This window comes from Budorcas taxicolor, chromosome 20 (assembly GCF_023091745.1).
Source record: "Budorcas taxicolor isolate Tak-1 chromosome 20, Takin1.1, whole genome shotgun sequence".
Classification (NCBI taxonomy): domain Eukaryota; kingdom Metazoa; phylum Chordata; class Mammalia; order Artiodactyla; family Bovidae; genus Budorcas; species Budorcas taxicolor.
The window spans coordinates 45,381,365-45,404,858 of record NC_068929.1 but is presented as its reverse complement, the minus strand read 5'-3'; the positions used below and the strand labels follow the sequence as shown (position 1 = coordinate 45,404,858).

At 38.9% G+C, this 23,494-nt stretch overlaps 1 protein-coding gene across 1 annotated transcript in view; it reads right to left on the bottom strand.

Annotated features, from left to right (window-relative positions):
• Positions 1-23,494, bottom strand: part of DROSHA (drosha ribonuclease III) — a 119,483-nt gene that overhangs the window by 43,237 nt on the left and 52,752 nt on the right. Inside the window, exons 14-20 of the mRNA XM_052659038.1 lie at positions 19,405-19,574; positions 14,354-14,478; positions 12,435-12,534; positions 10,553-10,660; positions 4,452-4,559; positions 3,774-3,912; positions 3,368-3,428 (exon numbers count right to left, since the gene is read on the bottom strand). Coding sequence (XP_052514998.1) covers positions 3,368-3,428; positions 3,774-3,912; positions 4,452-4,559; positions 10,553-10,660; positions 12,435-12,534; positions 14,354-14,478; positions 19,405-19,574 — 811 coding nt within the window. The remainder of the gene's footprint in view (positions 1-3,367; positions 3,429-3,773; positions 3,913-4,451; positions 4,560-10,552; positions 10,661-12,434; positions 12,535-14,353; positions 14,479-19,404; positions 19,575-23,494) is intronic.

Genomic DNA, 23,494 nt, shown 5'->3' with positions numbered 1-23,494 from the left:
TCTACCTAAACACACCGTATAAGGACTATACACCATGATCAAGTGTAATGTATCCCAGGAAGGCAAGGTTGGTTTAACACCCCCAAATCAATTAATATAACACAATGTGAATAAAATAAAATTTTAAAAAGCATGGTTATCTTAATAGATACAGAAAAAGCATTTGACAAAATTCAACACACTCTCATGACAAAAATATTACGCCAAGTAGGAACAGAAGGGAACTTCCTCAATATGATAAAAGGCACCTATGAAAAACTCATACACAATGGTAAAAGAATGTCTTCCTTTTAAGATTAAGAAGAAGGCAAGGAGCCTCTCTCATCACTTCTACAGGATATTGTACTAAAGGTGCTAGCTAGGGCAACCAGATTAAGAAAATGAAATAAAAGGCTTCCAGCCTGAAAAGGATGGATGTGAGAGTTGGCTGAATGGATGTGAAAAGGATGTGAGAAGGATGGATGTAAGGCCATAAAGAAAGCTGAGTGCCGAAGAATTGATGCTTTTGAACTGTGGTGCTAGAGAAGATTCTTGAGAGTCTCTTGGACTGCAAGGAGATCAAACCAGTCAATCCTAAACGAAATCAGTCCTGAATATTCATTGGAAGGACTGATGCTGAAGCTACAATACTTTGGCCACCTGATACAAAGGACTGACTCACTGGAAAAGACCCTGATGCTGGGAAAGATTGAAAGCAAAAGGAGAAGGGGACAACAGAGGATGAGATGGTTGGATAGTGTCACCGACTCAATGGACATGAGTTTGAACAAGCTTTGGGAGTTAGTGATGGACAGGGAAACCTGATGTATTGCAGTCCATGGGGTTGCAAAGAGTCGGACATGACTGAGCAACTGAACTGAACGGAACTGAGTCTAAAAAGGAAAAAGTAAAACTATCTCTATTTACAGGTGAAATGATCATCTACATAGAAAATCTTAAAGTGAAGTGAAAGTTGCCCAGTCGTTCTGACTCTTTGCGACCCCATGGACTGTACAGTCCATGGAATTCTCTAGGCCAGAATACTGGAGTGGGCAGCCTTTCCCTTCTCCAGGGGATCCTCCCAACCCAGGGATCAAACCCATCTCTTGCGTGGCAGACAGATTCTTTACCAACTGAGCTATCAAGGAATCCCAGAAAATCTTAAGGAATCAACTAAAAAACTATTGGAGCTAACAAATGAGCTCATCAAGGTTGCAAGATACAAGATCAAAATAAAAAAATCAACTGTATTCCCTATATGCTTGCAATGAACAATCCCAAAATAAAAATTATAAAAATAATTTCATTTAGAATAGCACTGTAAAGAATAAAATACTTGGGAATAAATTCAACAAAAGACATACAAAATGTGTACTCTGGAACCTAAAAAACATTACTAAGAAATTAAAGACAACAAATGAGAAACAAAGACATTTAATGTTCAGGGAACAGAAGAAGTATTAAACAGGAGACTTAATATTAAGATGGTAATCATTCACAAACTCACCCATAGATTTACCACAATCCCTACCAAAATTCCAGCTAGCTTCTTTGCAAAAGTTTAGCTAATTAAAAAATTCATGTGGAAAGGTAATAGGCCTAGAATAGCCAAGACAATCTTAAAAAAAAAAGAAAGCTAGAAAAGGGAACTTGCATTTCTAGGTTGCAAAACTTATTACAAAGCCACAGTAATCAAAGCAATGCGGCAGTGGCTTAAGGTCAGGCACACAGGTCAATGGAATGAACTAAGAGTCAAAAATATACCCTCATATATACCGTCAGGTGATTTTCAACAAGGGTGATTTCAACCAAGGTGACTCAGTGGGGAAAGATTAGCCTTTTCAAGAGTGGTGGTGCTGGGATAAGTGGATATCTGCAAGCCAAAGGAAGCAGCTGGACCTCTATGTCATACCAGTTCTAACTCAGAACAGACCAAAGATCTAAATGTGAGAGAAAAAGCCATAAAGCTCTTAGAAGAAACAGACGTAAATCTCTGTGACTTTAGATTAGGCAATGGTTTCTTAGACATGACACCAAAAGCAAAAGGAATGAAAGTAACATAATTTGTCTATTATTTGGAATTAATCAAAACTTCTGTGCTTCATTAAAACATTAAAAAGATGATCTACAGAATGAGAAAAAATTTTTTCACAAATCATGTACCTGATAAGGGATTTGTATCTGAATACACACAAAAAAATGATTGTAACTCAATAACAAAAAGTAACTTGATTAAAAAATGGAAAATGGATCCAAATAGATATTTCTCCAGCAGAGATATATGAATGGCCCAAAAGCACATGAAAAGATGCTCAACATCATTAGTGATCAGAGAAATACAACAAAACCACAATGAGATAATATTTCATATCCACTAGGAAGCCCCAGAGAAGGCAATGGCACCCCACTCCAGTACTCTTGCCTGGAAAATCCCATGGATGGAGGAGCCTGGAAGGCTGCAGTCCATGGGGTCGCGAAGAGTTGAACACGACTGAGCGACTTCACTTTCCCTTTTCACTTTCATGTATTGGAGAAGGCAATGGCAACCCACTCCAGTGTTCTTGCCTGGAGAATCCCAGGGACGGCAGAGCCTGGTAGGCTGCCGTCTATGGGGTCGCACAGAGTCGGACACGACTGAAGCAACTTAGCAGCAGCAGCAGGAAGCCCAGGTTCAAAAAGACAGATAATAACAAGAGTTGGGAAAGATGCAAAGAAACCAGAACCTTCATATATTGCTACTAGGAATATAAAATGGTAGACTCTTTGGAAACAGTCTGGCAGTTCCTTAAGAGAAAGGTGAAACAGAGTTACTATATCATCCAGAAATTCCACTTCAGTTATATACCCAAGAAAAATCAAAACATGTCCATACAAAAACCTGCACACAAATAATCATAGCAACATCATTCAAGATAACCAAAAAGGAAAAAGAACAAATGACCATCAATCTGATGACCAGATAAACAAAATGTGGTCTACCTATACCATGGAATATTATTTGGCGATAAAAAGAAATGAAGAACTAATATATACTACAACATGGATAAACCTTCTAAGCATTACATAAAGGAAAATAAACCAGTCACAAAAGACCGCATATTGTATGATGCCATTTATACAAAATGTTCAGAATAGGCAAATGCACAAAAATTAAAAGTGCATTAAAAGAAGACTGCTGGTTGCCTAGGGCTGGGCAACCTGAGGGAAATATGGAGTATGAGGTTTCCTTTGGGCATGACTAAAATGCTCTAAAATTAGACAGTGATCACAGGTATACCATTTTGTGAAGATACCAAAAACCACTGAATTGTATGCACTTTAAATGGATGAATTGTATGGTATGTGAATTCTATTTCAACAAAACTAATATAAAAAAAATTTACTTTACCTTGAGGGAGTTGGGTCATCTTGGCCAAGGCGTGACATAATATTTATTAAGGTGTTAATTCCTATTTTAAAAAAAAAATCACAAGTCAATATTGTTAGAAGCATTCCAGAACCATCATATGACATCCAGAAAGAAAATTATTCATCTCACTCCAATCTGACTTGCATGTGGACAAGTTTGATCAACTTAGTTACTTTAAACACTTTTTGATAGGAGAAATTAAATCTTCTCAAAAATGCATTCACTCTTATTATAATGCTGTGCTCAAAGTAAATGTCATTACATATGAGTCAAGAAGCAGTAAACAATGGCAGAATGAAACAGTTACCAGGGAACCATTCCTGGTGGGGATTTAATTTACAGCAGGGGATACAGAGCAAAAGAGGAGAGTGTAATCCGAACGGACCTTTTTTTCGCATGTGCATGTGATGAACTTTTCTATCTCCGTATTTGGGCTGCCGAATTCCACAGTTAGACAAAGAATTCCTGGCATGATCAGGATTCATTCCAAAATTTAAGTGATGACTTGGGTGGGTCATGGCCAGCTAAAATTCCAAAGACATAAGTTCAGTTTTAAAAACTCAGCATAAAAAAAATTTAATAAAAACCAAAAAAAAAAAAAAAAAAAAGCATAGAAGCACCATCAAAAATGAAACAGGAAAGAAACTTATTTATCTGATTAAATTTTAAGCCCCAAACTTTCCATTTTCTCCAGTGTCAAATTTCCAGAGCTTTGGTCCAAGTCCTCTTCCACAAACAAACCTAAAAACCCACATCTTTCAGAGAAGAATTAGAATACACAGCACCTGGAAAGAAGAGTCACAAAAGAGGAAAAGATGAAAGAAGAGCTCAGGTTTGACAGGCAAATCTGGAAGCTTTGGTCTATTTCTTTAGGGACAGTCTTAAAAAAAAAGTCAGAAAAGGGGTTTGAAAGTGGCAATCAGAGTAGAGTAATGGAGAAGGCTATGTTTCTAGACATCCTCATCCTCTCCAGAATAGAGATTCTCCATACTCCACTTGCAACCTGCAAGATGAATTACTCCTATCTTGTTATTATATAAATGTACAGGAGAGTAACTCTCACCTGTAACAGGCAACGATCTTGGAAAGTATATCCTATCAACTTGTCCAGATGCATTAGGCACTGGTGGTAGCGAATATGATGGGTCAGAACTGGCAGCATCATGGCATGCTAGGAAAAAGCACATTTCAATATGTTTAATTCTCTAAAAATGTATTAAAAAAACATTTCATTCATTTTACAGCAAACAAAAAAGATTTTTTACATCCCAAATCCCATCTCCCAAAGTCTTAAAACAGTGTACTGGCAGCATGGCACCCTGGCATACCCTCTGCAAGGGGCAGTGGACTAAGTTGTTAGAGATACAGTCTCTGGAACCAGAGCGCCTGGGTCCAAATTCTGCTCTGTCGTTCACCCATCCTGCGACTTAGGGTAAGTTACTTAACCTCTCTGTTTCTGTTTCCTTACCTGTCAACTGAGGACAACTGGTGTAGCTACCTTCAAGGACAGTTAAAGGGATCAAATGAGTAAATACAAAAGGCTGCTTGGCAGAGGGCATGTGTGGCCCTCACTGGAGTAGGAAGAGCCCTGGTTCATCAGCAGCCAGCAGTGCAGCCTTGAGGAAGCCATGAGAATCTCTGTACCTCCTTGTTTCTTTAATTCAAAGGGAATGGACTAGGGCTCACAAATTCTGAAACTTTGTCAGGGTCAAGGCACTTCTGAGATCTAAGGAAAATGAGTCTTTCCCCAGAAAAAGGCCTGTGTGCACAAACACGCAAAAACTTTATGGAATTTTAATGAGTTCACAGATCTATAAAGCCCATCATTAGCCTCTGGGTAAGAACTTCTCAGCCAGATGATCTCGAAGGGCCATTCCAGGTTTAACACTCAATCTAACATTATGAGGATAACTTTTATAAAAACCATCAATACAGTTAAATCACCTGAGGACACAGAATTTTTATTTCAATCACTTTTCATTTGGCTATAGATTCCTTATTGGGAGACAATTTCACGGAGAGCGTATCTTTTCCCTTTTTTTAATAACGTTTCCCTAGAAATCAACAGAATGAAGAAGTCATTCTTATTCATCAGAACCTGGAGGATGGGCACAGCCCACAGAATGACTGACATGTGCTTTCTATCATTTTAGTCTTTGAAGTATTTTAAGCTGACATTATTTAAAAATACATGGTAATGGATTTGCTTGAAATTACAGAAATCAGTTCCCTGTATTAACTTATAAAGAAAGATTAGTTCTCCCAAAAAGGATCTTTAATCAACAGAAAGTCTTTCTTTCCAGTTTAATTCAGTAAATAGGTATTGAGCACCTCCACGTGCAAGGCTTATAATAGCTGTGGGAAAGAAAAAAGATGGAGACACTCTTTTCGCCCCCAGGGGCTTCCCAGAGATATGCTATTCTGATTCGAATTACTGGCATTTTGTCCACTATGTTTTGATCCATGCTGTATTAAAAAACACAACAATAAGGAAACAAAGTATGCGGTCAAAGTATAACGCAGTTTCCCAGGCATTCCAACTGCACGGGGCTCATGGTAATTGAGGCTAAGCACTCAAGGAGGAGGGGTCATGAAGACTATGCAGTGTAACTATCTTTCTAAAGTATGAATTCAAACTGGTGAGTTGTTTTCATACCTACAGCGAGAGAAGAATCATTACCTGTTAAGAAAATAACTATCTTCTGAGTATGCTGATTATTAGAAAATAGTCTATCCCTCTGATCTACCCCAGAAAAGAACAAAATACATTTAATGGCAAAGTTCCCACATCTTCTCTTCACCAAACTAAGTCTTATTTTCTTTATCCTTTACTCACATGAAACAGCTGTGAGTCCCTTCATCACTTCCTCTAAACTTGCTCCAAATAGAGCCAGGGTCTCTTTCCAAGTAAGTGTGGTTCTTGTGACCACCACAGAAAGGTAGGTACGACCAACGTCCATTTTGTATCCCTGACAAATAAGTCTCGAGGTTCTCTATAAGACTCCAGCTCAGTTTGTTAAATGATCAATCTTTGCAATGTTGAGACCACACACAATCACTAAGCATCTCCCCTCATTCATTTCTAGAAACTGCTTTCATTTTATTTACTTGTTTGATTTATTTTTATTTGGCTGTGCTGGGTCTCAGCTGTGGCACGTGGGATCTTTGGGATCTTTGATCTTCAATGTGGCATGCGGGATCATTTTTTTTAGTTGCAGCAGGCAGGATCTAGTTTCCTGACCAGGGATCAAGCCGGGAGCTCCCTGCTGATCCTGCATCCACATACTGTGAAGTTCCTCCATCTCCTCCATCACTTGTCCAGGCTCATTCAATATTACCATCGACAGCACTGGCAGCAGCAGAACATCATCACACGTTCCATCACCTTGTCCTTGTACTTGAGAATCGTGCTGCTGTCTGAACAATTCATTTGTGAGAACGAGTGACGTCTACCACCTTTTTGCCTCGCTCCACTCTCTCAGTTATTTTCACTTTTGTTTCCATCATTATTGCATGGCGTTCTTAGCAGTACCAGCTACATCGCTGCTACTTTTATGTTGCTCCCAGATATCCTGGGCTTGAAATAAAGATACTATATACCACTGTACTCTATACAGTACACAAAAGCACAACTACCCACAGAGGATGCATACATGTGACAATGTACATCAGACACGTGAACTACCTTACCTGGCTGAACATTCAAACACGTTTGCATCTTCCAAAGTCCACAACTTGAAGGTTTGCATGTAGTGGACTCACTGTAGCCCAAACACAACTCTCTGTCTACACAGCACTCACCACCACTCTGTTCTTCTTTTCAATTTTCTTCAGGCACCCTGGCTTCTAGTTTTTTTCCAGTTTCACGTGGGCCTCAAACTGGTTATATGTTAAACTGACATAGTTTCTTGGCTCCTTTTTTGACGTCTCTGTGTGTCACATTTTTTCTTCCTCCATCCTCAGGATTCAGTTTATTGATTTCCATGGACCTCCCGCTTGGTAGCACAGGGCACAGGTACCTACTCTTCTAAGTCACCAAGTCAACTTTGGTGTGCAAAACCTCGTTCTTAAAGTACAGACACCATAGAGAGATGATACTTTTCCTCTTCTGAGTTATAATGCTGAATTTCTCAGCCTCAGTATCAGGTTTTGACTCCTGCTTTTTCTTCTGTATTACCCAGGATTCATTCTAACAAGCGGTTACACTGAGAAATCTTTCAACAGTTTCTCTCTAAACATGGTTCAAGTCTGCGATTAGTTGACATGTAATTCCAGGTTACAGGACCACCTCCATGTTTTCATTCCTCCTAACACTGGTTGGGGCATATCAGGTAGAATTTTCTAATCTCGTAACAACCCTTGGTAACTGCTCTGGTTGGGAAATTACACTTCCAGAATGAGAAACTGGGACTCAGGTTGCTCTGCCTTAGATTCTACACAATCGTTTTACCGCCAGTGGCTGCCAGACAGCATCACAAGGCTTTTGCCAGCAACCCACCAGCAATTATTATTACCCCACCCGGCCCCCACCCCAGGATTTCAGAGATGCACTCAGCCATTTTATCTTAAAACTAAGTATGAGTTCATTTTTCCACAGGCTTCAGGGTTACTCAGAGTATTCCATGTATAAATTTCATTTAACTGTTATTTCTCAGTCAGATACTTAATCTTCATTACCAAAAATACTAACCACTTTTACTTCATATTACACGCCACCTGAGCAAACTCTGGGAGATGGTGAAGGACAGGAAAGCATGGTGTGCTGCAGTCCACAGGGTCACAAAATGAGTCGGACACAACTGAGCGACTGAACAACAACACCTCTCCTGTCATCTTTTTTGATGAACACACATGAAAACGAAAACATCTATTCTGAGATGAGAAACTATAGTTAAGAGGCAATGCAACTTGTGAAAAAGTAGGACTGGAGGATGGAAGCCTGGCTTCCACCAGCTGGCTGTCTTTGGAACAGCAGGAGTCCTCCACATGGAGGAGCCATCATCACACAAGAAGCATTCACCTTTGCCCAAGTCCTGCTCAGGAACCTTGTCTCCAGCCAGTCAAACACAGGAACGGACTGTTTTTGGCTATGCACATACTCACTCACTCAGTCATGTCCAATTCTTTTGAGACCCCATGGACTGCAGCCCACCAGGCTCTTCTGTCCATGGGATTTTCCTATCAACCTCAAAATAGCGTGTAAAAATGTAATATATACAGAGAGCGAGAGAAGATAACCTAGTCATCCAGCTGCTTCCAATCCAGCTGGGAAGCCAGAGTTAGGTTCTTGTGACACAGCTGAAGGACATAAAACTACACGGTTCATTCAGGACCCCTATTTGTTTTACCAAAAGAAAGGGCAGAAAGAGCTCAAACTTTAAAAAAAAAAAATTGTGTTCAGTGGAACTAAACTGATCAAGGAACTGCTCTACAGACAATGGGACACTCCCTCCACATCCACTAGTCACCAATCAATCAGTTGGTTTTTCTTTTTTTATCTTTTTACAAACTAGGGTTTCACAGGGTTTTGTTTAATTAAAAAAAAAAAAAAAAACTTCACAGTTAAAAACATAAGTTTAAAAACCACTGAACTAGAAGAACTCTAAGATCCTTTCCAGTTCTCAAAGTTCCATAATTTCAGGATCTCTTAAACAATCAACTTTGACATCACTGATATCAGCAGATAGCTGGACATTCCATTCACTGTTACTACAATGTCTTAAGCATCTATGTTGGGGTTACAGTGCTATGTTGGTTTTGGAGAAACACTAGCAAGCTGAAAAAATGGGTGATATTATAGCTCCAAGTGGCCCTAAGAAACAATCAATGGAAGTAAGATATCTACTTCTGAAAGCATTTACAGTTAAAAAAATTCGTCAATGGGTAATATAACTGAAGACTTTTTAGACAGACTGGCATCCACTACAGATGATTATTTTCAAACTACTTAGCAATATTGCATCAATAGCAGTTCATCTCAGCAAAAAAACATTTAGCTTCACATGGTAAATGAATTACATAGCAATTCCTTTAATGATAGGATTAAATTCCACTGTTCAATACAATAATTAAATGCCAGCATTGATTAAAAAAAAAAAACTCATTACAATGAAATGAATACCTAAGAGTATCTGGACTCATTACAATACGTGCTACCATCACAAGAGATAAGTGGCAGCTTGGAATATTCTTCCAAAAGGCTAAACACAGCAAACTGCACTGACCCCAGTCTGTATAATCATTTCCTTTACTTAATTCCCATGGAGTGCAACCAATATCAATTGTAACAAAAGAATCAAGTGAACAGTCAAAGAATATGCTGGATTTGAGGGATGTCTAATTTGGTAAAAATTCACATTTAAGGAAAAAAATACCTTTTAGTGAGCCAGTTATATACTGCTGAGATGTTCCTCTATTAAGTCTACCCCCCATCCCCGCAAAAATGGGCTGGGCTTCCTTGGTGGCTCAGTTGGTAAAGAATCTGCTTGCAGTGAAGGAGACTCACTGGGTTGGGAAGATCCCCTGGAGAAGGGAATGGCAACTCACTCCAGCATTCTTGCCTGGAGAATTCCATGGACAGAGGAATCACTGAGATACAGCAGACTAGACTGGCGGGCTACAGTCCATGAGATCACAGAGACAGACACAACTGAGCGACTAACACGTCACAAAGGAAAAATACTATCCTTTGGCTCAAATATGTATACTGTTTCTGCTCATTTAATACTTTCAGCTCTCTGCAGTATGTCTGGGTTCTCAGTCTGGAATGTTTGTACACACCACCTTCAGGAATCTGCCTGTAGAGCTGCCGGAGTATCTCTTTTGACAGGCACTTACCCACATGCTCAAACAGGCAGACACATTTGAAGAACAGACCTGCCTTGCCTCAATGTGCGGAGACAGAATTGAACATTACTAAGTCAGCGCCTCCCACGGCCCCGCCAGGCACACGCACATGCACCACACACAACTACACAAGACAACATGAAAACTGACACAAAAACAGAACCCAAACGATAGAAAACAGTGTACTGTTGATGTTCCATTTAGCTACAAGGTAATACATCCTGCAGAAACTTCTCAGAATTAGGAAGACTTCAGTGCCAGATGCCTTTTAAAGGAAGAGATGTTTGGGTATAATTGTGTTCTCAGAAGCGTCATCACCTGACAGACATCAGAACGGATGCCAGTTTTCCAGAAGCCTTGGCTACTCAGCTCCACTGTTACTTCTCGCCTCATGGTATTCTTCTGTCGTATTTTTTGGAGTGCTTCCTAGAAAAGAACTCATTATGATGAGTAACCTGACAGTTCTAAAGCAATACTAAGCCAAACATCAAGCATTAGTAAATTAGCTGGATTCATTCACCCTTACGTTCAGGTAGTCAAAATTCTTCATGCCAAATTAGATTTTAAAAAAATAATGAAAGGCCTTGAGAATAAGCCAGCTTTTCCTGGTAAATGGAGAAGGAAAAAACCAAACTAAAGAAGCTACTCTGGCAAGTTCAAATGAAAAATGTCCTTTTGGGGACTTTTTGGTGGTCCAGTAGCCTCCCAATGTGGGGGGTTCAGGTTAAATCCCTGGTTGGGGCGCTAGGACTCCACATGTCTCATGGCCAAAAACCCAAAGAACAAAACAGAAGAAAAATTGTAACAAATTCAATAAAGACTTTAAAACTGATCCTTGTCAAAAAAAAGAAAAATCGTGAAAAAAAATGCCCTTTAACTGAAAAAGAAACAAAATGTGGTGTTTGGAATCTGAAATCTGCATGTAAAAATTATATTTAAATCAAGCCTTATGTTAAGCATTTACATATAAGAAAGACAATCAGTAAATTAACCAGAAACCCATGTAATTCTCAAAGACGCCTTCTAATTTGCAAACCCTGCAGCAAGGGTATATTTTACTAAAACAAGACAATGATTTAAACTGCTGTAAGACGTAAAACAGGAATTTACTCTTCCCTTTTACCGCCACCCTTCAAATAATTAATGATAAAAAATAATTTTATACTTGTATGTTTATTCAATTAGAAAAAGTCTCCTAGGAATTCATAACAACAACAGGAACCACCACCATCTCCATCACTGATTAAGCTACTAATACAGGCCGGGTAGCTCAGACAGTAAAGAATCTGCCTGCAATGCAGGAGACCAGGGTCCTATCCCTGGGTTGGGAAGATCCCCTGGAGAAGAGAATGACAACCCACTCCAGGATTCTTGCCTGGAGAATTCCATGAACAAAGGAGCCTGGCAGGTTACAGTCCATGGGGTCACAAAGAGTCTGATATGACTGAATGACTAACACTTTAATAGGCCAAACACCACTGGAGGAAAGTTAAATAGAATGTCTCCAAGGCCACACCATCACCCTTTTCCCGAGTGCACTGACCATCTCTTTCGGCCTTGGTTCCATCTTTCATAATGAAGCTGACTGGCTCAAGTCACAAAAAGCGACAATGTCAGAATTCAAACACTTTTCTCAGCTTCAAAACCTTGCTTTTACACTATGGCAGCAGAATAAACCCTCAATGAGACAAAATCTATATTGATACTAAATCCATTTATTTTTTATTCTTAAATATAAAACACAAGTGACCCTGGAATATAGATAATACTACCCATTAGTAAAGAAACATGGAATTTGGGATATAAAGTCTCACAAAATCAGTTCACCATACTAAACTAACAGATATATAGAAGATAATCTTTTACAACCCAAGACCAAGAAACTTGAATATATGGTCCTATGTACAGTCTAATTAATGATAAAAGGCTAATCTGGGAAGTTTTAAAATTAACTTCTTAGAGAAGCTATATTCATTCCCAATATCTATTTAAAAACTGGCCTTTTTAAGGAGAAAATATGGTCCCTTAGCTACTAAAAGATGAAAAAAATCAGCATACTAACATAAGGAGGGGAGTGAAGTGTGATTTTTTTTTTTAAAGTATCTTTCCATCTTATTCTAAAAGTGTGGTGTAACAACAATCTCAGATAAACCGGAAGTACATCATCATTAGTCATAGGTGAAGAGGGTCCGATACCAACCTCCCTCTGTGCCAGCTTCTGCTTGTCAGTCTGTTTGACTTTGGGACTATTTGCTAGGAGGTGGCGAAGCTTAACATAACTCTTCCACAGTTTCTGGTACCTGAGGAAAAGGACACATGGACGTCTCAGACGAAAAGAAGGCAAATCTAAAACGCCATAAAGCCAGGTGTTCTCACAGGCCTGCTCGATCATAAATGCATTCCTGTGAACATCCTTAATGGCTGCAGACCTTCATTCTAAGGAACGACGTGGTCTGGAGGAACGGAGCAGCTGGATGACCAAGAGTCATCTGGAATATATGAATAAGCTGATCATTGCCTACGTGGGTTGAAAATGAGGTGTCACTATACGGATGAATCTCTCTGGAGGCAGTTCCAAGAGAGACACACAAAAATCGATAGAAACATGTATGGTTTCTCATTGTTACCGCTTTTAAAGTAACACATTTAAATACGTGCTTTCTGATGTTTGTTGAAAGAAAGACCCCTTACTCAGCAGATATTGTCAGTGTCTGAAACGCTTTCACTCAAAGTAAAAGCTGGAGAATATGAGAAAAGAGAACCCTCCTCATGATAATACCCAAGATACACAGATACTCACATCTATTTTTCCACTGGGAAGGAAAAGACAAATGGTATGTAGCAATTTGTATATACCATGACAAAAATAACCATCTTTGAAGTCAAACATGTTATAACCTGGATCAGCCTAATGAATAAGTTAAAGTATCCTGAGAAGGAAGAGAATATACAGTTTTTTATCAGTTCACACTCCTGCCAGCTGAGAGTCCACATGAGCCTGATCACATTCTACTCACACTTTTCTGGCAAGAAGGGACTTTCCAAAGATTTTCTGTTATATTGAAACTGCTCCTTTCTTGGCCTTTGCTGGGTCTCTCCTTTCTGATAACATTTTTTATAGACAATAGAGGAAAGAAAGAAGTACTTACACAGTGCCTGGCTCATTGCTTCATACTTTTATCCAAAGGGAGGGAAAAAAAGAACAAAACCCTTTAGCCTCTTCTAATATATCAGCCAGAATTGGATTTATGAATTGAAAATCTCCCATGCCCTTTTCTCCCATTATGAATCCTTTAAAAAAATTAAATCAGGAAATGGTTTGTTTGACAAAGTAGGGAATCTAAACACTCCTGAAGACTCTAATGGTGCTATTTCCCTTCCCATACACCCTTATTTTCTCCCAGCAAAACACTAATGTGCCAGTTGGAAAAGAAAGTCAAAGTGAAGTCGCTCAGTCGTGTCCGACTCTTTGCGACCCCGTGGACTGTAGGCTTCTCCGTCCATGGGATTCTCCAGGCAAGAATACTGGAGTGGGTTACCATTTCCTTCTCCAGGGGATCTTCCTGACCCAGGGATCTAACCCGGGTCTCCTGCATTGGAGGCAGACGCTTTAACCTCTGAGCCACAGGGAAGCCAGTTGGACAGTAACATCAATTCTAAGAGCCAGAAGTCATGGCTTCTCCTTCCAATACAACCCTTGACTTTGCATGGGATGTTGAGCTCTTATTAAGATGCCTCCCCAGAATCAGAACTCTACATCAATGCAGCAGTGCTAGGAACCAACATGGTGCTACTTTCCTCTAGAGAGCACTGAAAAAAATAAATAAAAATAGTAAGTTCTATAATGATGGATAAAGGAAAATTCCTTAAAGGTTAAAAACATACAGGACTCATATTGACCAAGACTGCTAAGGATAATCTATCGAATAATATGTAGAGAAAATAATTCTTCAGGAGCCACCATAACTTGTTTCATTTGGTAACCTACACTTGGAAACATGGCTCATTTGAGATCTTAATTTTTAAAAAGAAAAAAATCCACTAAAGAGGATTCCCTGCTAATTTCAGCTGTTGGTAGAAGGTGAAATTGGCTAAGACAAACACCGAGAAATATCTTACTGTGGGTCTCCAGCATAACTCAACTGTGCAGGGCGTATCCCAAAGTGAACGATAATCGGAAAAGTAATCACATCAGGGTTGAACTGTTCACGATCCAGTTGATCGATGCGGACAGAGCTTGGTTTCTAAAGAAAGAGAAATCAAAGCCATTTATTCCCTTAAGAAGTCTTTAAGTATTGACTTTAATCTAAGTAGGGAAGAAATTAATCGGATTTTTCCCTAGGAAAGCCTCATCCCCAAAGGGGAAAAAATGTCATTAAAAACCTTTAATCATAGCAACTACACTATATAAAAACTATAATGTCATCCCTGTAAATGAGTCTGTGCCATTCGGCATAATGAACGACGATTCTGTCCTTTTCTGCCATCCACATAGAAACCTTTAAAAATTAAACTTTTGAAAGGACACCTAGTCACATATAACTTTTCCTTAACCTCTCCAGAGGCACAGAGGGAGTATTCCACATGAGCAAAAGAGACACGCTGGCTTATTCTGCTTTAACTGCACATTTCAAATGGAAAGCTTATTTCTATTCAGCAGGCACAGACAGACGCCTCTATATAATTTTTTTCCCCATTAGTTCTCTGTGTACGTTGTGTATTCCTTTAATTCTGTACCTTTAAATGAAAACGTATGGTGGTACAAAGACCAAATAATTAAGCTTCTCTTATTATGTCCATGGAGGCCATTCTTAAATTTTAATAAGAGAAGACTCAATTTTCATAAGTTTCTTTTCCAAGTCTAATTTAAAAAAAAAAAAAAAGAAGTGAACAGCTTGGTTCCTTCTTAAGTTACTAAAGTATGAGGATCCATTTGTAAAACAGCTTTCATCCTGAATACTTAAGTTTGTGAAAAGATGGTAAAATCGTGGAGAGTATGTTTTAGCAACTCCTTGCTTATACTGAACACTCAGGGCAGTCCCTAATTAGAAGCTAAATTCTGACTAGAAGATTGTAGGGGTGTGTGGCCCAGTTGCTTCAGAGCTAGAGGCTATAGAATTGATCCCCATGGAGGCTAATAAGCTTCACTGTATTGCCCAGTAATGCCCAACAACTATGACTTAACAGTCTGGCCTGGTTTGTCCAAGACACAATGCTAAAACTGGGAAAGCCCTCAGCAACTGGGACAAGCTGGTCGCCCTACCCACAACTATAGTCCAAGTAGGTGACCAACTATTCAATAAAAAGATTTGTGCAAATTCATCCACATTAGTGAAAAAAAACAAAACAAAACCTTAGACTTCAAAGAATATTTAAATGTCATTTAATAATCAAAATTTTACTAGTATCTTGAAAAATTGACCTTTGCTCTCAAAATTAATAACTAGGTCAAAAAGACTTCTCTGAGTCAAAACACTCTGATGTTCTTTCATGCTCTTCTGCCTACCAGGACCACAATTAAAGCCTCTTCCTGCCTCTGCAGTCACCACAGACCAGATTATGCTGGGCTTCTCTTTGGCTCCATGCTATAGTATCAGGGTTTCCCAGGTGGCACTAGTGGTAAAGAACTTGCCTGTTAATGCAGGAGATGCAAGAGACACAGGTTTGATCCCTGTGTCGGGAAAATCCCCTGAAGGAAAGCACAGCAATCTACGCCAGTACTCTTGCCTGGAGAATCTCATGGACAGAGGAGACTGGTGGGCTGCAGTTCAGAGGGTCACAAAGAGTCGGACACAACTGAAGTGACTTAGCACACATAGTATCAACAGAGGAAATAGTGATTTAAAATATTTGTGTGTGTGTGTGTGTGTGTGTGTGTGTGTGTGTGTGTGTGTGCATGCGCGCACGCACTCAGTCACTCAGTCATGTCCAATTCTTTCCAACCTCATGGGCCGTAGCCTGCTAGGCTCCTCTATCCATGGAATTCTCCAGGAAAGAATACTGGAGAGGGTAGCCATTCCCTTCTCCAGGGGATCCTCCCGACCCCGGGATCTGCATTGCAGGAAGATTCTTAACCACCTGAGTCACCAGGGAAGCCCTTTAAAATATCTGTACTATTTCTTATTTATAGGCGGACAGGGGATGAAGTAAGATCTAGACTTGGCCACACCCTACAGTATCCATCATACTATTTTTATATTAGAATAAAATACATTCTCACCAATGGCTAAAGTGTTCCCTAGCAGAGGCAAAGTACCTGGGGAGGGAGATTAATTTTAAATTCTGCAGCAATAAAGTACCTAATGGGACCATGATGATTTGAAATTTTTAATAAATTCCCCAATATCCTTATCACTGGGCAATCTTTCAAAGCAAGCACTTCATAGGACAAAATATAGTGCCATGTCTATTCTGTCCTATTCTCAACAGGATATAATGAAAGAATGTTTCATGATACTGAGTTTTCAGGACACTTTTCTCCTCTGCACTAAGACTAAATAGCAAATACTAACAAACAAACAAAAACTACCTTAAACATGTCCCAAAGCTTGGCACCCAAACCTAACTTTCTTATTTCCAATTACTTTCCAGCATAAACCTTTCACCCTGACTAACCTGTGGTTTCCTCATTATCTTCAAAACTGGCCATACACCAACTCAAGAATGTTCATTCAAATGTGCCAATGATTTATACAATTCCTTGATTCTTTAAAGACCACAGTAGTGTTTATGAAGCGTCCCTGGGAGCCTGGCCCAGTGATCTCACCAAACACTACCAGCTTTCCTGACTGGCTTTTTCAGATATTGGTCCACTGATTCAATAATTCATCACAGACTCCTTTCATATGGATATGCTGTAAGTCTGCAGCTGGACAAGCATCATATATAATCTATATACTTCACAACAACTGAGCTGAATGATGATCATGGCAATGGAGTAAATATTCTCTATGCCACTGGCTCAAAAATGAGCAAGGAGCGAACCAGAAGCAACTGGGGAGTTTTTTTGACTACAGGTCATTGAGCCCCGTTACCTGGAGTACATGGGATGGGGCCCATCAGGGCATTCTTGTATTTTCAAAAGCTCTCCAACTGATCCTAGGAGTTCAGGAAATTTTAACCATGCCATAGAAGGGAGTCTCAAGGTAAAAGTGCTTCCACAGTAAATCATGAGATTCTTCAAGCTGACTCACCAAGGTAAAAAGGATGTCTCCCACCACCATCACCCCTACTCAGTCCTCTGACCCAACTATAAAACTAACAGAAAAATGTAAATTCACGCAACTGTTTAAAAGAAGAAAGAGTAGATCCACAGTCACACTCTCATAGTGCTACGATTTTGTGTACTTCTTTTCCTCTAACTATCTGCGTGGCTTAGCAATATAATAGTACAAATTGTATAACTTTTTTAGTGTTAAACAAGTTTCATGTTTAAAGACATTTTTATTAAACACTTTCACTTTCTAGACTTGTTTAAAATAATCAGCATTAGCTGGAATGCCTGATTTGCAAACAGCAACATTTTGTTTGTGCAGATGTTACTGTCATGCTACAAAAAGTTGATTTAGAGTTTTTATTTTTATGAATCAAGGCTATTAAGCAATTTGGCAGCCTTTCTAAAACAACAGCTTTGTTTAAATAGATTACTCTGTTTCCTTACATAGTAGTATTTTAATTCTTCACTTTTGCAAAACTTTATACAGATACGATGCCAATATATAACTATTTTATGAAATGATAACATATTTTAGAGGAAAAAAATTTAGTAATAAAACAGTGTGCTCTTTATCAGAAAAAAACAAGCTATCTATTAATTATCTTTTGATTTTTATGTTTTAACTTTAAAAATGGACATGAGAAGCAAAATTTAAAGCAATAAATTTTAAAAACATTAATAAAAATTAGACAAAGGATGTCAATAAACCATTAACAGAAGAAAAACTTCAAAGATCAACATTTAAAATATCAAGTTTTGCTAGAAACCAAAATAAAAAAAACTGAGCTAAATAGTATCTATTTTTTCCCTACCAAATTGACAAAGTTTTTTGTTAAACTAGTATAAACAGTATGAAGAAATGGTCAGAGTGTGAATTTTACAACCCTCTTGAAGGTAATTTATAAAGTATCAAAAGCTTTAAAAGTGTACATACTTCAAGGAATTAAATGGACACATTCAAACATATGGAAAACATGTTTAGTCACACATACACAAATTCAATACAGCATTATTTGCTATAGCAAAAATCTGGAAGCAACTTAGGTGCCTGATAATATGGGGTTAATTAAGTAACAGTGGCTTTTTTTAAATTACATGCCTAAAGAAATGTAAAACGAAGGAAAAATAATAACTTTGTGCTTGTTCCTGGAGGAAGATAAGAAGGAAAAAGTCTGAATATTAATATTTAATAGTATGATGCCAATTTTGTTTCAAAACAATATGAAATACGTCTTACTAGAAAAGTGAATAGTATTATCTCTGAAGAATGGAATTATGGGCAATTTTTCTGTTCTTTGGGCTGTTTTTCTCTTTTTCTAATTATCTATAGAGAGGATCTATTACTTTTATACTCAGAATAAAATTAAAGCTGAACATAATCTAAAAACTTCAAAATTCTCCATAATAAGTAGAATAAATCTACTAAGCAGATGAATGGGGCTTCCCTGATGGCTCAGAGGTTAAAGCATCTACCTGCAATGCGGGAGACCTGGGTTCGATCCCTGGGTCAGGAAGATCCCCTGAAGAAGGAAATGGCAACCAACTCCAGTATTCTTGCCTGGAGAACCCCATGGATGGAGGAGCCTGGTGGGCTACAGTCCTCGGGGTCACAAAGAGTTGGACACGAATGAGCGACTTCACTTTCACACCTTCAGTTCAGTTCAGTTGCTCAGTCATATCTGACTCTTTGAGACCCAATGGACTGCAGCACACCAGGCTTCCCTGTCCACCGGCAACTCTTATGGCTACATATATGCCTACAAATATGCCTATAAATATGCCTATATTATAATATTTTTCTTATGTACTAAATATTTAAAGGAAAAAAATTACTCAAAGGACAAGAAGCAACGAGTACTTAAATCTTTAAAAACATTCTGTTAGCATTTTTTACAAAACACTCAAACCTGAAAGGAAGGTGACTCAGTCTCTGACCGTCTACACCAGCACATACCGCTCCAGGGTTGGTGACGATCATGCCTTTGCATTCTTCTGCGTATTTCTGCCACTCAAGTTCCTCCCACTGAAGCATATTGGCAATCTCCTCTTCGGGAACAAGGGCTTTGCTACACCGCAGTAAGTAAAGGAGGATCTGGTGCATAGACAGCACTTCTTTTCCTCCATCTCAGGTGACAGTGGAGAGAGAGAGAAAAATGGGAGTGCTCAATGAACAGCCAGTCCTCCACCCAATCAGGAAGAACAAGACAACGAGAGAAGAGCGCTTGTAAAAAGGTAACTTAGAATTTACATCGTTAAACCATTGTTTAACCGGGTGCCAAATAATAGGCAAGCCATTTGTTTCACTGATGAACAGGGCTCATAAACCATCTCCTTACGAAAATGGCAACAACAACATTACAAATGATAAAAGGCTCTATTTCTGAGGTAGGAATATAAAAAAAGGTGGCTACCTAAATAAATTTAAAACCACCTAGTGTAAAGAACCACAGTTTATAACATACAGAACCATCTTATATTTTAAATATTTTATCAGTCTTTATAGGGTAACAGATGAAAGTTGACGTTACTGATTTAAGGAAATTCTAAGCTTTTATGAAATACTTATGGAATGTTTTCAATAAACTATTGTTGCATTATGGTCTAACTTTTTGGTGTTAATGTGCTGCACCTGCCATGAGAAACAGAACTAAAGAGCTTATACCAATATCATGAAGATCATTACGGAGTTAGTACATGGAAAAAATACCAAGTATTCTGAGACTTAAAGAAGCATATATTACCAAGTACAGAGGCTAAAAACAACAAAGAGCATAAATAAAGTACCTTGGAAAAACTCAATTAATCTGGTACTTCGTGAAGCAAAGCCATTCATCTAATATGCACATTAATTTCAGGTTCACAGGCTTCTGCCTTCTCTTTAGGTTTAGCTTTTGTTTTTGTTTTTTTTTGGCCACAGTGTATAACACACAGGTTCTTAGTTCCCCGACCAGGGATTGAACTCACGCCCTCCTCATTGGAATCACAGAATTTTAACTACTGGACTGCCAAGGAAGTCCCTGGGTTTATTAGCTTCTTGACCAGTACGTACAACCAACTTTTCTCTGCCTAGTCCCACCCAAAGGAAGGACAAGAGCCCTGATGGTGTAGAGAACAATAACTGCTCTCCCCAAGTTCATAAGACATGCTAGAAACAGTAGTATAGGGCCAGATACTTCATGGAGAAACAAGGGGACCAAGATGTTGGAGACAGGCAGGCATAAATGAGGGGGTCCTATTTGTGCTAGAAGAGTTTATGACACCCAAGGTATCTAGGATACTAGAAAATGGAAGAAGATAAAAGATTTTAATTTGAGTTGCTCTGGGCTAAGATCTTAGGCCTATACTTCTAAAACAGAAGACAGTAAGGATCAAAATTTCTTTTTGATTTGTGTTTTTCTATCTCAGATGCTGCTCTGGAATTAAATGGCATTGCTGCTATCTGGCTACTATATATGTAGGAATGCATTCATTTATTAATCTAAATACACATTCATTCATTCAATAATTACCTGCACCTATTATGTAGCTGGCCCAGGAAACACAGTGCTAAACAGCTGAAACTCTTACATTCCAGAGGAGAGAAAGAAACAATAAAAAACAACTACTTAATAATAGATCAGAGATGAGGGCTCTGAAAACGGATCAAACTGGGCAACTATACATAAAAGCGTGATCAGGAAAGATGTCTTTGAAGCAGAGGAGCTCCATGCGGCTACCTGGGAGAGTAGTGTCTCTGGTAGAAAAAACAGCCAAAGCCCAAAGGTGAGACTGACGTGTTCCAGGAACTGCAAAGAGGCCAGGAGGAGAATGTAAGAGAGGCAGCAGGGAAACCAGATCTTGCGAAGCTTTGCAGAGCACAGTAAGCTCTCTGGAAGTGACTCTCAGATGGGAGCATGTTTTTCACCATTCTGTGCCTGGCACTATGAATGGTCCCATGTAACAATTATGGAAAAAAACAAACAAACAAAAACATAAGCTCCAGGACTTTAAGAAGCAAGCTGGCTAACGATGATTAATCACAACGGTTCCTAAGGAATCTTTGCAGGTAACATTCTGAAAAGACTTCTCTTAAAGACACTGAGTCTCTTTAAAAAAAAAAAAAAAAGAAGTAACTAAAGTAGAAAATACAATCAACCTACATGAGGACATGTTCTGTCTACTCTTACTATTATTCACACCAGCAGAAAAAAATGGCATGCCTCATTACTAAACATCTGCCTTAAAACTACAAGTCACCTTTGATTAACAAACTTCCATGGTTAAGGACATATTTCTCAGACTCCGTCTCAACAGACATTTTAATCTGCCTGCATGTGACATGACTTTCTCAATCAATGATGTTTTCCCCTTTGCTAAGGAGCCCAGCAAATCATAATGCCCCTCGGTCAGTCTGAGTCCATGGTAATCTCTGCTTCTGGGGGGAGCCTGAAGTGGGCAGGTGGCCAAGAGATCTCTAAAGCCAGAGCAAACTGACTTACGCTTGCATGTGTTAACGTAAGGAGCAGCAGGGATAAAGGAAACCTAGCCCTCAGAAGAACTGCCATACTGAGGAGATTCTAGGAACCAAGGAAAGGGTAAAACACAGTAAGATTATTAAAGAGCACTGTGAGCTTATAAGGATACATCAGAGGAGCAGAGTGTTGTTTTGCTATAAGGATTAGAGAAGAACATTCAGATTTTATTTGGGAAGGTTGGAAGGAGAAAAGATATGCAATTCTAGCTATACACATTGGTGCTAGAACCCACCCCACGGTTACAAGTGGCCAACTTCAGGACACTTCAAATAAATGGGAAAAGGACTAAGGGCACTGAATTTAAAGGGAAAAGAATAAAAAAGAATCAAAGAGCTACTGAGAGGGAGGAACTTAAACCTGCAAACCAAGGGCACTGCCCGATTTAGGAGAAGAGTACCTGCGAGATAAACGAGGAAGGCCACCAAGTGCTCTGAGAACGCGTCTGCCTAGTTTGGGTACAAAGGTGCTGATGAGGGAGGAGAGATTTATAGCTGCATGGAACCAGAAAGAATTTTTTTAAAACATACACACATCAAGCGTGAGGTAATGCTAAAGGAGAAACTATAAACCCATGTTGAAAACTGTTAAATATTTCAAAAAACAGCTAAAATCTAAAAAGATAGGTATTTACCAGTGTGAAAAAGTAGAAACTCAGGACAGATAACATGAGGTGAAACCCTTACAGGAATATAAGGAAAGGCAGACAGAACTAGAGAGTCCCACAGAGCCCATGGGGCATGAGCTCCATCCCTCACACCCAGCCTGGCAAAAAGGACATTGCAGAAATATTTGTGGGATGACTTTCTGAAGTAGATAAATAATGCGGCCACTTGCTCGCAGACTGCCACGAATATACTAATGTTAATGAATTGGCTCTTTTGGTTTGTCTGCTTTGCTACATGTTTATGTTGGGGATTTATGGAACTATGTCACTGAGGGCTAGGAAGTAATCTTTATCTCATTGGCTGAGATAAATAGGACCCGATATAAATGAGAAATTAGAGCGGGTAAGCTAAGGTTAGCAGGAATTCTGCCAGCGCTGGGACTGGAACTGTGACAATGGCTCATTATTCGGGAAGAACTGGAGTTTGTGTTTCAGGGAATGAATCTGGACAGTCATTAATGAACTGACAGACTTTATAAACTGTTTCTTAGAGACTTAATTCTCTCAGTTTATATTGCTTGATGATTTATATGGTTATTGGGAGGAGGGGCAATTTGCTAGGGAATTTGTGTTAAGACTATACTGGTTAAATGAGTAGTTCTCAAGAGTATAATACTGTTTTAAGAAACATACAATACTGTCTTTCCCTACACTGAGAATAACTATATAACTGCATTAATTATGTCTCCCAAATATTCCTACAGGACACCTTTATATAATCTTAAGTTTTGAAAACTTTTATTAATAGCACAGAATTTTCTCAACTCTCCAAAAACAAAGCTCCATTAAGACACTGTACCAATTTATGTCTTTTTCCAAACTACACTTCCCTCCTGGGAATTCTGATATAGTTTCTTCCTCTCTGG